Below are 13,873 nucleotides of genomic sequence, written 5' to 3'. Positions count from 1 at the left end.
TAAGGCAGGATCTACCTTTAACAAAACCATGTTGGCCTCTATAGAGTATCATATCCTGATCCACCCATTCTTGAATTTTGTCTTTAACCAACTTTTCCAATACTTTTACCACTACTCCTGAGATGGTGATTGGTCTGTAATTCAATACTGCAGTTTTAGAGCCACCCTTATGCAAAGGAACCACTTTGCCTAACTTCCACTCCCTAGGGACCATACCAGAGTTCAAACTTAAATTAAATATCCAGGTAAGAGGGGTTGACAATTCATTTGCACATTCACGCAACACCCGAGCTGATATTCCATCTAAGCCTACCGCAGTGTTTGCATTTAAGTTTCGCAATATATTTAATACCTCTGATTCTTTAGCTTCAATTCTCACATTAGGTATTGCTATAGGTATAGAGATATCCTCACTTGGGTGATAGACTTTTGAGAAGTGATCACTCAGTAACTCGACTATTACATCTGATTTTGTCACCTCAATACCATCAGCACCCACTAAGGTTATCCTTCCGAAGTCATTCTTCCTCTTACTTGCCACATAGCGGAAGAACTCTTTGGGATTACCCTTGATCTCTTTGGCTAAGGTCTTCTCATAATCCGATTTAGCTTTTCTTACTATGCTGGTAACCTTCCTAGCTTGAGCCTTGTACTGCTCATGGGTGTCCTGATCGCCCTTCTCCTTGTAAATTCTCCATAACATTTTCTTTTTTTGTAGTTCAAGCTTGATACTACTGCTCATCCATCTAATGCCTGCCTTGTTTGACCTCCTGACCATGGGGACACAATCTGATATTGCTTTCCTCAGATACCCGCTGATCTTATCCCAAGCACTGCTAACATCTTTCCCTTGCAATATGTTCTGCCATGGGATGGCTGCAAGCTCACTCCGAAGCTTGTTATAATTGCCTATATTGCTAATAATAATATATAAGAATGTAATGCAATTTACCATGTCTTGTTCATATTTCCATACATCATAGTAGTGCAAGGTAAAATAAAAAATAATGTTCAAACCTTATTTATTGCAATAAATTTTATTTCATAGCATTTTTTTTTTCAGAATTGTTTAACACAAGCATGGATATTAATACAAAAATAATTTACACAATATTTTCTGTAACACATCTTCCAAAATGAATATATATATAGACATGCGTATACAACTTGGAATCAACCAAAATGTTGACTTGGAAATGTTTTCCTAATGGAGGAAACTTCAGGTAGTACAACTTCACTCTTCTAAGTCAAGAGGTCATAAACGTTACAAACCCGCTACAGTTAGTCATTCTCATTATTTTTGACGTTCAGCTGATAAAAATAGCAAGAAAATAATCACGTGCATTTTCTTTTCAAAAAAGCACACAAAGTATATTATCAATTGCAACTTCATTCTGAAATCTCCACTCAATGAAAAAGAAAATACTACAAATTTTACTTTTCAAATTGGAAAAGACATTTACCTTTAGTTTAGATATGTAGCAAAGTAGCTATAATTATACTACAATTTTACACTAAAATGTCGAAGTATGCTCCCCAAGTGGTGATTTGCATTTGTAACAATTGTCATGTGAACAGTTTAGAAAATAAATTATTTCAAACATCAGCACGATGAATAGGTGGCACCCCCCCACAAAAAAAAGTGTTTGGCTTTTGGAAGGGGGGGGGGAGACACATCCACTTTTTTTTAATTCAAATTTTTCTTTCTTTCTTAAAATAACTGCATCAAATAATTTCATCATCATCATTAAATTCCTGATATATACCCTCAAGATGTGTACAGGATATGACAGTACTACATGAAAAATTACATCATTACTAACTTCCAATCTACAATTTTCCTCCAAATCGGTCTGTTATCTGTCAAGACTCCAACATTATCAGATCTTATATTTCTATCTTCTAAGGCACTTTTTATTGTATCAATCCACTTATATCTTGGTCTTCCTGTGGGTCTTTTTCCTACCAACCTGGCAGAGAACACTTGTTTTTCTAATCTTTCTTCTCCCATTCTGTTTAATTGACCATACCACCTGAGATTAGCTCTGCTAATGCATTCCTGGATGCTGACAATATCAAGTTCTTTCATAATATCCTCGTTTTAATATGATATTGCCATTGATGCCATCTATTCATGCCCTAATCTTTCTCAGAACTCTCATATCTGTGATCTCTAGTCTTTGGAAATGTTTTACTTCTGACCCAGCTCTCAGATCCAGAAGTTAAAATTGCTTTGAATAATGTCTTCTATACAGCTAATTTAGTGTTGATTTAGTGCTAATTTAGTCAAATAATTTCTAATTTTCAATAATAAAAGTGAAATTTTGATTATTATAAATTAAGAAATTATTTTGACATAAATATTATATCAGATTGTAAAAGAAATACAGGTATCCCTTGATTAATGCGATTAATTAATCCCTCGATGTTACCTTCTATATCAAATATAATGATCAATGGCAAAAATTACAATTCATCCAGATTGATTACTCTATTAATAATTGGTTTTATATGGTACTCTTTTAGGAAAGATAAAAAAATGAATGTACAGTAAATGTTTAATAAATGTTTGTACCAAATTAGTTACGTAATTTTTTATCAAAAAAAGTTATCAAGAGTCATTTGAACAGTTTAGGGTTTTTCTTATCAGCGTAAATTCTACGATAATAAGCAAAATAACTTTCTAGACCTCAGCAAATGAGCATTCTTCAATTAACATCTAGATCCATATCCATTACTTGCTGCTTAAGCGATTCTAAACTGCAAAATATTCCATCCAGTTCTTTGATTGTTATCTCCTTTGGAACCTCATCTTCCCATTCCATTTATTCTTTGTCTTCATATGCACATTGTTGTTCCCTTTCAAGAAGATCGTTGTCAGTGAAACCTTTTGAATTTAAATCCAATAACTCTTTAACATCTTCTGTATTAACACCATCAAAACCAAGGTCTTCAACCACGTTGTTCACAGGATTTTGAAAACCTCCAAAGTCATTAGTGCATTCTGCCAAAGATTTTTCCAAACAGCTCTCATGCAGCTAGAAGACACTTGCTCCTACGAGTCATGAATGTTTTGAATTAAGTGTTTAATGTCAAAAATTTTCCAAAATTCTTGGAGCGTAATCACATTTTCTCCCATTGTTGTTTCTACTGCCTTTGAGAATGTCTTTTTAAGAAAATAGGCTTTTAAAGTTGCAATGATGCCCATGTCCATGGGTTGTAGCAATGATGTCGTATCTGTGTCTCACACAGATCATTAAGAGAATTTGGATGACCAGGTGTGTTGCCTAAAAGCAAAAGTTATTTCTCTTGCAATAAGCTTCAGCTGCTGGACAAAAATAAAAACTTAAACCAATCTTCAACAATTGGAGCTTGTAATACACCCACTCTTAACGCTTAATGGGAAGAATGACGTCATCATGCTCATGACTTTCTTTCTCTTGGCTAGGAAACACTCCTTGAGGCTTACATGTTTTTTCATTGTAAATTTAAAGGCGCATTAATTAAAACTCTTACCACGTATATATATAAAGGGATTGTCGCAATTAATCAAATTCTGCATTAAGCAAGGGATACCTGTATTGGTATTTCTATTTAGGATATAATTGAAAACAAAATAAGACATTGCTGATGTATTATGTACTACTGCTTGAGGCTCTTTAGTGTGACTTCTAAAGAAATGGTCTTTCTTTCTCATTAGCATTGAGAGTAATCTAAGTTTTTAGCCTTTACTTCCAGCTGAGATTATTATCTAGTATTTTTAAGACAAAAGATATTTCCAGCAGCAGTAAAAGTCATCATATTTTGAATTTTTTAAGAAGAAAAAACTAACACTACTTAACTTTATTTTTTTGTTGCATACATGTAAACAGTGTTTATATGGTGAAAATATAGGATAGAATTTCTAAAAATTAGAATAATGTTAACAGACCACTGAACAAATTATTGTAGAGCGCAAAGAAATAGTCCAGAATTAGAAGTATCTGCTTCGGAGGATTTTATTGGCTTACTTCTTTTATCAAATGGTAAAATGAATAGATATTGAATACTGTCAGTGAAAACTTTCAAACCAGTATAAAATTAGATAGACTAGTTATTGATAATTCAGTTCAGGAGTTCCATTCTGAAATAAAAAATTTAGTAAGGCATAAAAATATAAATGTAAATAAACAATAAAAATAAATACTTAAAGAAATGCATAAATTTTTCTTTGATTTGTAAATCCATAGATTAAATTTTGAATTTACTTACCTCAGTGTGAATTAACTACACATTCGCTGTGTGTTTAGCAATCAACAATTCGACGATTTACAAAGTAGAGTTTAAATAAACGTGAGTACCTCACATCCTAACTGGCAAATGCAGGCTGCATGTAAAAAAAAGAAAGTCAGTGGTGTAAGGGTGCCCCTGTAATGCGATGCCCAGGGCAAACAGTCAGTTTGTCTAGTGCTTTCGCCAGCTCTATACTACACATAGCGAAAAACAACTTGCAGTTTTTGCTAAATGTTATTAAAAAGGTGCAGTATTTATTACAATATATTTAGTGCATATCCACATTTAATAAAAGCTAATATTAATATGTGTTTTTATTTAATTTTTTTTCCCTGCTCACTTCAGTGCCCCGATGCGACGCATTGCCTGCTTACCGTGTTAAGCCGGCCCAGTCAGCAGTGACCCATATAATTCTACTTATGTAGTTTTTAAGCTTTCCTTTTCTTTTTAAGTTCTGCAATTTAAGTAGTTCTGATGATGATTCTATATAATGCATGCCAATCATCATGTGACAATGAAAGAAAGTGCAACAATATTGTGTTTTAGTAAACTTGAGTTGCAAAAAAAGAAACAACTGTGGAGGGAATTTAAGGAGAATGGTGACCTGCAGGCACATGAATGGTATAAAGCGCAGGCCAGAAGGGTAACGAGTGTGGTAAGAAAAGCAAAAGCGGATTACAAAAGAAAATTAGCCATGCAAGCTAAAGAGAATCCCAAACAGTTCTTTCAATATGCTGCAAGTAAAAGAAAAACTGTACATGGCAGAATGATTTTAAGGAATGCCGATGGTAGGGAGGTCACTGAATCAGTCGGTATAGCGGAATTACTGAGTGAGCACTTTGCAAGAGTATATCATCCAGGTGGTGACATTGAAAGAATGAAGGAACCATTAGTTTATATGAGAATTGTGATGAATGAAGTGGAGGTGAATAGTCTATTACAGAACCTTAATGCGAATACATCTGTGGGATTTATTGGCACGGGTCTTACGTGAGGCGGCTAAAGAATTATCAGAGCCCTTGACTATGTTGTTTAATCTGAGTCTCGGGTATGGTTTAATCCCAAAGGGGTTGAAAGAGGGGAAATAGTTCAACTGCATAAAGGAGGATCCAAGACTACTGTTGCAAATTACCGACTGACAGATCAGCATATCAGGAGTCACTGTCAAGGTCTTGGAGAAAGCAGTCAAGGGAAAAATACAGGAATGGATTAATGAAAATGGGTTACTGTATGGGGGACAGCATGGTTTTGTGAAGGGTAGATCATGCCTTAGTAACTTGCTCACGTTTTATAACACAGTGACGGCTGAACTGGATAAGGGTAATGGGTTTAGAGTGATACTGCTGGACCTGGCTAAGGCCTTTGACAGGATACCACATGGGATTCTAATCCATAAACTGCAACATATGGGAATGGATATAGAGTTGGTGAGATGGATAGGATTGTGGTTGATGGAGAGATACCAGAGATTAGTTTACTCAGGAGTAGAGTCCAAAAGACAGCCTGTGACTAGTGGTGTGCCACAGGGTTCTGTTCTTGGACCACTGCTGTTTATTTTGTTCATTAATGATATAGGGAAGGATCTGGGAGGAATGGTTCATTTGTTCGCTGATGATGATGCAAAGTTGGGTAGGGCAATATTGAATGCAAAAGATGTCAAAATTTTCCAGGATGATTTGGATAGATTGGAGGTCTGGGCTAAGGAGAATGGATGTCAATTTAATGTGGCAAAATGTAAGGTTATGCATTTTGGGGGGAAAAGATTAGCAGCAGTATATCACATTGGTGGATGGAACTGTACTCCAGGAGATTGATGAGGCCAGGGACTTGGGAGTATTGGTGAATAGGGAGTTGAAGTTTAGGGGGCACATTGCAAAAGTGGCTAATCAGTTCATCAAATCACTTGGATGCTGAAGAATACTTTGACGAACAGAGATAAGCAAGTTATTGTTCCTCTGTATCGAGCCTTGATAAGACCCCATCTTGACTACTGCGCCCAGATTTGGTCACCTAGGTTTCTTCTTGATGGGGAGGAGGTTGAGAGGATCCAGAGGCGAGTGACCCAGATGATAGCAGGTCTATGAAATGAACCTTATGTAAACAGGTTGAAGATTTGTGGGTTGCAGAAATTGGTTGATAGGGGGAAAAGGGGAGATATGATTGAGACATTCAAATTGCCGAAGGGTTTCAATTGGATTAATTCAGGGGATATTTTTGAGAACAGGACTGGTGGTGGAAGAAGGACTAGGGGACATCCATGGAAGTTGGGCAAGAGTGTGGTTAGTAAGGGTGTTAGAGCTGGGTTTTTTTTACTTTTAGAGTGGTGAATGAGTGGAATAAGCTGCCAGAGTCTGTTGTGGGTGCTATGACGGTGAATGAGTTCAAGGCAAAGTATGATAAATACTGTGTGAATGTCGAATAGTTGTGATGGACATGATGTTTAGTGCCTCACTCGATCAGTCTAAGGACTCATTGGAGTCGCCCGTAGTGGTAATAATAATAATAATAAGTAATATTAATAATAATTTAACAAATGCCACAACTGACATGCTAAACTTTGGTCTTCAGTATTTCTTTGATCTTACTAAATGTTTCTTTGACAAACAGTTTTTCTGCCTACTGCATGGTTCGAGTATTTAACCAATGATTTCTGGATAATAAGCAGAACTGCAGAAAACTAAACTCTTAACCTGTAGTAACTGGTGTAGTTCCATTTATTTATGTAGTTCATCATCATCATCATCATCATCAAATTCCTGCCATGTACCCTTAAGGGGTGTACAGGATATGACAGTACTACATGAAAAAATTACATCATTACTAACTTCCTATCTACAATTTTCCTCCAAATCAGTCTTTTACTTATCAAGACTCCAACATTATCAGATCTTATATTTCTATCGTCTAAGGCACTTCGTACCATATCAATCCACCTATATCTTGGTCTTCCTCTGGGTCGTTTTCCTGCCAACCTGGCAGAGAACACTTGTTTTGCTAATCTTTCCTCTCCCATTCTATTTAAGTGACCATACCACCTGAGATTAGCTTTGCTAACGCATTCCTGGATGCTGACAATGTCAAGTTCTTTCCTTCACTGCCCCTTTAACTTCCTGTGTCCACCAGGGAGTTCTGATTTTTTTATCTTTGCACACAACCTCACCACATGCCTCTCTGGCAGAATCAATCAATGTTTCCTTCAGAGTTTGCCACTGAATCTCCAAGGTTTGATTCCTGTTCTCAAACTCTTTCATTTTCTTTTCAATAATCTTTCTGTATTTTAGTCTACAGTTCACATCTGAGAGCTGCTCAACTTTTATTTGCTTTAATACTTTCTTACATGTTATTCTTTTCAATATGAAATTCAATTTTATCCTGCTCAAGACTAAAAAGTGATCACTTCCAATTTCAAATCCTCTGTACACTCTGGTGTCCTGCACCAGGGAGAAAACATTACTATCAATAACATAGTCAATGAGACTTTTCTTATTCCTAGCCTCTTCTCTCCATGTGAATTTGTGCACATTTTTATGTTGGAACATGGTGTTAGTAATAACCAGTCCATCTCCTGAGCAGAAATCCAACAGATATTTACCATTATTATTAGCTTTGCTCTTTTCTCCAAATTTTCCCAAAATATTTTTGTATGTCTCTTAATCATTTCCCACTCTGCTATTTAGATCCCCAACAAGGATCAACTTTTCCTTTTTCATTGTGTCAGTTGCTTTATCTAAAGCCTCAAAAAATTCCTCCACTTCTACCTTAGTAGAACCTTCTGTGGGACCATAGGCACAAGTAAGTCTCATTGTCCAGTTCCCCATTCTCATATTTGCCCACATTACTCTACTTGAGACTGACTGCCATTCAAGAAGATTAGCCTCGTATTTTGTGTTGAATACTATGGCTACTCCTTCTTTTCCTTGATTGTCATTGCCTGAATATAACATTTTGTATTTATTGCTCAGAAAGATCTCACCAGTTTTGGTTTTTTTTGTTTCAGTCACCCCTATTATGTCGATCTGGTACTTATCTAATTCCTCAGCTAGCTCCATTTCTTTGCCATTCAGGCTTCTTACGTTGATAGTACCGATCTTTAACTCTGGTGATGTTGAGTTGGGGTTTGTTTTCAGATTTGTTCCAGTAGCTGACTTTTCGCTGTTCGCCCTGGTTCCCTGGCGAAAACAACGGGGGCCTTGTTTAACCGGGCGACGCCCCAGCCGGCATGAAATTTTGTCATGTTGTACCATCGTTTTTTATTTTGGTTCATTATTATGTAGTTCATTATTATTTAATTTCCATCTTTTCCATCATATTGCACAATCATTTTCAGTTATCGTTTAAGCCAATAAGTATACAATTTGGTTGGCTAAATCGCAGATTGCCAGCCCATCTTCATTTGTTTAGTGTCCAGGTAGATACCCAACAATGGACACCACAAGAAGGTAAGGACTGGACATCAGGTGAGAAGCCCTGGTTGGGTCTCCACATTCCCAAAAGGCCATGTGGAGGGCTCCTCCCAGTTATTAAGCCTTGATGTCAGGTATTTGATATGATAATTATCTTTTCTTCTCCAACAGACCAGGATAGGGTTGACAATAATAGAGCAGCAACTATTGTGCCTCAGTAGATATACATATGTATTTCTGATGACCTTTATATAAAGGTCAAAATGTTAATTGTTATTCTATTTTAAAGTAAGTGCTCTCACAGAAGTTTGTCTCCATAATTCTATACTCTACACAGTGAAAATATTGTGCTGAAGAATCTGGGCTACAAAAATTAACAGTATATGCATTATTAGAAACCCACCTATATATTATTAAACATTTTTTATTTTTTTGTAAAGATTATCATTAGCATAAGAGTTAGCATAATACTAATTAAAACAATCACATTAATGAAAGGATCAAAAATACCTTCAACAGAATGTGAGCAAGCTTTCATCTTAACAGTTAACTTGTAAATACTGCCTGGATTTAATGTCAGCCTATAAGAATAATTAATGTGAAATGTCAGATTTAACGTAAATTAATATAATTATCATAAAACTGTCTTTTTTTTTATTGATAATAAAAAAGACAGTTTTATATCTGTATGAATTTAGATATCACTAGAGGTCTAGTTCATCCTTGTATTTTTTCAAGTTTTATTTTTTATTTTTTAAAAAAAACTTTTAATTTATACCAACTAGTTTGAGAAAGCATTTCATTTTCAACTAAATTATGAAGTCAATAAACACTTTGCATCCAATTTGTAATTTTATTTTCTGCAGAAATTTTTTCTTCTTGTCCTATCTCACACAACATATTAAAAGGATATAACAAATATTAGTATGGATAAAGGAGTATACTAATTTCTGTATGTAATCTTTGAGTCAGTTCCCAGTTTCACTGCTCAAGCACTCTGAAGTTATTACCAAAGGGAGCGAGTCTGAATTATAAGTTTCTCTTATGAATGCCTGGCTTGGTATCTTAAGTTTTATTTTGATTTTTGTAATCACTGGGTATGGGGTGTATGGAGAGGTAGCACCTTAGTATCGACGTCAGCTGCTGATCTCAAGGTCAGGATATTGGGCTCTGGTCCTCACATACACTCAACTCTCACTTATGGCTCCAAGAAGTTGGTAGTGTACACCAGCAGCCACACCCCGGTAAACCGCCTCGGCTGGCAGGCTAAACTAAGTGAGGGTATCAGCAAAATAAAATGCTGTAAATAGGGAATGTCAACCTTTATGTGCACGAAGTCTGGAATGGCCAAGATGGCAGAAGAATCAACATTGACTGATCAAGGGCATGACAGCCAAATGTGCAGCACATTGAGGACACGCTCCTGACATCTAAGGGACTTGTGGCCAGCTGTCGTGAAAGAGATTGGAGCCTCACCATGTATTTATCTGTTGTCAACCATGAAACACATCATGTCACAATATGAAGTTAAAGATGTGATTGAGACCCCTGCAACCATCAGCTCTTATAGCTACAGGGAAGAAGAGCTTGAAACCGGAAATTGCAAGACAAGAACTACCAAGGTAGTGTATGAAGATGATATCCCAAATCCTTTCCAGTGGGTTTTCAGACAAGGGACATCTGAGAACCAGGAGCAATCTCTTGAAAATAGTAACATGGAACGTCAGAACACTCTATGATGCAGGCAAATTAGACAGCTTAATCCAGAAATTAGAAGTGATGAAGGCTGATATTGCAGGTATCAGTGAAGTGAGGTGGACAGATACAGGAATAATAATAAGCAAAAATCACACTATAATCTACTCTGGCAGTGACTTACACCTTAACGGAGTAGTGCTGGTCCTAAGTAATACAATTGCAAAATCTCTACATGGTTATTGGCCCATGAATGACAGAATCATAACAGCAAAAATAACTGCACAACCGTTCAACTTGTATATTATCCAAGCATATGCACCAACCCAAGACCACCCAGATGAAGAGTTGGAACAATTTTATGAAGACATCCAAATTGCAATCTCTAGTGCTAAGTCAGATGATATTATTATAATGATGGGCGACCTAAAGCGGGCTCAGAAAAAATCTTATTTTGCATGGGAAACCAAGGGATTGGAATCAGAAATGAAAGAGGTGAAAGATTAATGCAATTCTGTGAGACTTGTGATGACCTAATAATTGCCAACACACTATTAAACATCCTCCCAGAAGACCATATACATGAAAAAGACTTGGGGACATCTATAGAAATCAAATTGATTAAATAATAATAACCAAAAGATTCTGAAATTCGATAACACAAACAAAAACATATCCTGGAGCAGACATAGAATCGGACCACAACCCAGTGATTGCAAAAATCAAAATAAAACTGAAGATACCAAGCCAACCATTCATAAGAGAAACTTATAATTCAAACTCTCTTAACAATCAAGAAGTTAAAGACTGCTTTATAAAAGAATTCACAAAATCCCTTAACAAGGCTGACATCACAACTCACACAGAAAATAGAATACCAATTGATGAAATTAACATGAACTGGCAAACATTCAAGAATAGCATCAACAAAGCAGCTAAAAATATGCTCCCACAATTGAAAAGGAATAAACCTTGTACATACATACATACATACATCTTCAAGGCCACCTTTCCTAATTGGGTTGTGGGGGAAAAAACAGCTACAAGAGGAACTTCCAATGGTCACGATCCTCTGCCACCAAGCTCCGGTGTTCTGGTGGGATTCCCAAACGTGTCCGCCCAAGGTTTTGGACATAATCTATCCAGCGAGTCCTTGGCCTTCCACATGGCCTCCCACCCTCTGGCTTGGCAAAGAGGGCCTGCTGAGGGAGCCACTCTTGTGGCATTTTGACCAGGTGCCCGTACCAATGTAACTGATCTCTCAACACAGAGAAGCAGCGGTTGAGTATTGAGGGTGTCCTGAATTGCAGAGCTTCTGACTCTGTCGAGTCTTGTCAGTCCCGCAACCCCCTCGAAGGAACCTCATTTCAGCCGCTTGGATTCGTGTCTGCATTCTTTCGGTCATTACCCAACTCTCATGACCATAGGTGAGGATCGGGACATAGACTGTATTGAAGACAGCTAGCTTTGCCTTCTGGCTTAACTCCTGCTTCAATACTACCGAATGGCCAAGCTCCCGCAATATTGAGCTTGCTAAGCCAATTCAAGTATCTAGCTCTACATCCCATTTTCCATCATTCGTGAATATGGACACAAGGTATTTAAACTTCTCCACCTGCCTCATTGGGACTCCACTTACATGTAGAGTGCACTGGGATGGCTGTCTTGAGACCACAAATGTTTCAGTTTTGGCCACACTGATCTTCATTCCGGCGTCAGCACAAACAGCTACAAACCTATCCAGGGCCCGCTGGAGGTCATCTGTCGAAGAGCTAAGCAGAACTAGGTCATCTGCAAAAAGCAGACATCCAATGCTACATCTTCCAATTCTGACACACTCACTGCCTCGGCTGTGCCTATCAATCTTCTTCTTCTTCTGCAGCTTCTCCCACTTAAATGGGGTCACTGTTGATGATGAGTCTCCTCCACATCCTCCCGTCTTGGGCTGTCACCACATCCAAGTTCTTCATCCTCAAATCCTCTTCTACCAGCTCCCTCCATCTCTTCTTTGGCCGCCCACACTTCCTCGTTCCTTGCACATCCATCTGCATGACCCTTCTTCCCACATATTCGTCCTCCCTCCTCATCACATGACCAAACCATCTCAACCGTGCCTCCTGTATCTTCGCTCCTAAGTTCATAACCTTAACTGTTCTCCTCACTTAGTCATTTCTCAGACGATCCTTTCTGGTCACACTGCACATCCACCTAAGCATTCTCATCTCTGCTACTTCCATCCTACTGATATTATTTTTCCTCAGGGCCACAGTTTCTATAGCATACGTCATAGCTGGCCTCACTACTGTCCTATAGATTTTGCCTTTCAGATTGATCGGCACCCTCTTTTCGCATAACACTAAAGCCATCTCTCTCCAGTTCCTCTAACCCGCTTGTATCCTGCATCTGACTTCCTTCTCAGATCCTCCATCTTCTTCCACTTTTGAACCTAAGTATCTAAAGTCCCTCACGTTCCTGATGACATTTCCTTTCAGCTCCAGATCTGTCTCCTGGCTGCCGCCCACTGTGCAACACATATACTCTGTCTTACTTCTGCTCAGTCTCATACTTCTCTCTTCCAGTACTTTTCTCCATCTTTCCAGTTTAGTTCCTGCTTCTTCTCTTGAATCTGCACAGCAAGATGTCATCTGCATACAACACTGTCCAAGGCGCATCTTCTCTCACCTCCTCTGTTACCACCTCCATCACAATATTAAACAGAAACGGAGTTAACGCTGATCCTTGATGCAAGCCAACTGTTACTTGAAACTTTCTGTCTGTCCAAGACAGGTCCGAACACGTCTTCACATTTCTGTACATCTCCTGCACCAACCTGATATATTTCTCCGGAACCTTCTTCTCCCTCAGACACCTCCAGACTTTTTGCCTTGGCACTCTATCGTATGCTTTCTCCAGATCAATAAATGCCAGATGTAGCTCTCGTTGTTTCTCTCAAAACTTTTCCATCATCCACCGTAACCCAAAAATAGCATCTGTTGTTGATCTACCAGGCATGAAGCCAAATTGTTCCTTTGCAATCTCCACCTCGTTCCTCAATCTTCCATCAAGAACCCTTTCTAGGATTTTCATTGTGTGGGACATCAACTTTATTCGACTGTAATTTTTACAGTCTTGTGCATCCCCTTTACCCTTGTAGATGGGGACAAGAGTACTCTCCCTCCATTCCTCGGGTATATTTTCCTGTTGGCAAACTTTCACAAACGGGTCCCACAGCAGGTCAATTCCCTCTTCCCCCAGTGCCTTCCATGCCTCCACTGGAATCCTGTCGGGGTCCACTGATTTTCCATTTCTCATCCTCTTCATGGCCTCCATCACTTCCACTCTACTGATGTTCTGCACCATCCCCTCAGAAGACTGCCCATCTTCTCTGTGAGTCCTTGCATTTTCCTCATTCAAAAGTCCTTCAAAGTATATTCTCCATCTGTTTCTTATGTCCACATCCCTCCATAATACTCTTCCTTCAGCGTCTTTGATCTGCCTCACAT

At 38.0% G+C, this 13,873-nt stretch overlaps 1 protein-coding gene across 11 annotated transcripts in view; it reads right to left on the bottom strand.

Moving 5' to 3' along the window:
• The window catches only part of LOC150107864 (endonuclease V-like), a 299,756-nt gene that overhangs the window by 16,696 nt on the left and 269,187 nt on the right, over positions 1-13,873 (bottom strand). For all 11 annotated transcript variants that reach the window (XM_090415396.1, XM_090415386.1, XM_090415387.1 and 8 more), the window contains one exon: positions 9,186-9,256. In XM_090415396.1, the coding sequence (XP_090271522.1) occupies positions 9,215-9,256 (42 nt within the window). In that variant the 3' untranslated portion in view covers positions 9,186-9,214. The remainder of the gene's footprint in view (positions 1-9,185; positions 9,257-13,873) is intronic.

Source organism: Typopeltis vanoorti, chromosome 3 (genome assembly GCF_054136105.1).
Source record: "Typopeltis vanoorti isolate ZY-2024b chromosome 3, IOZ_Tvanoo_1.0, whole genome shotgun sequence".
Taxonomy (NCBI): Eukaryota; Metazoa; Arthropoda; class Arachnida; order Uropygi; family Thelyphonidae; genus Typopeltis; species Typopeltis vanoorti.
Note: the sequence above shows the minus strand (reverse complement) of the source record. Positions and strands in the feature narration are given on the sequence as shown.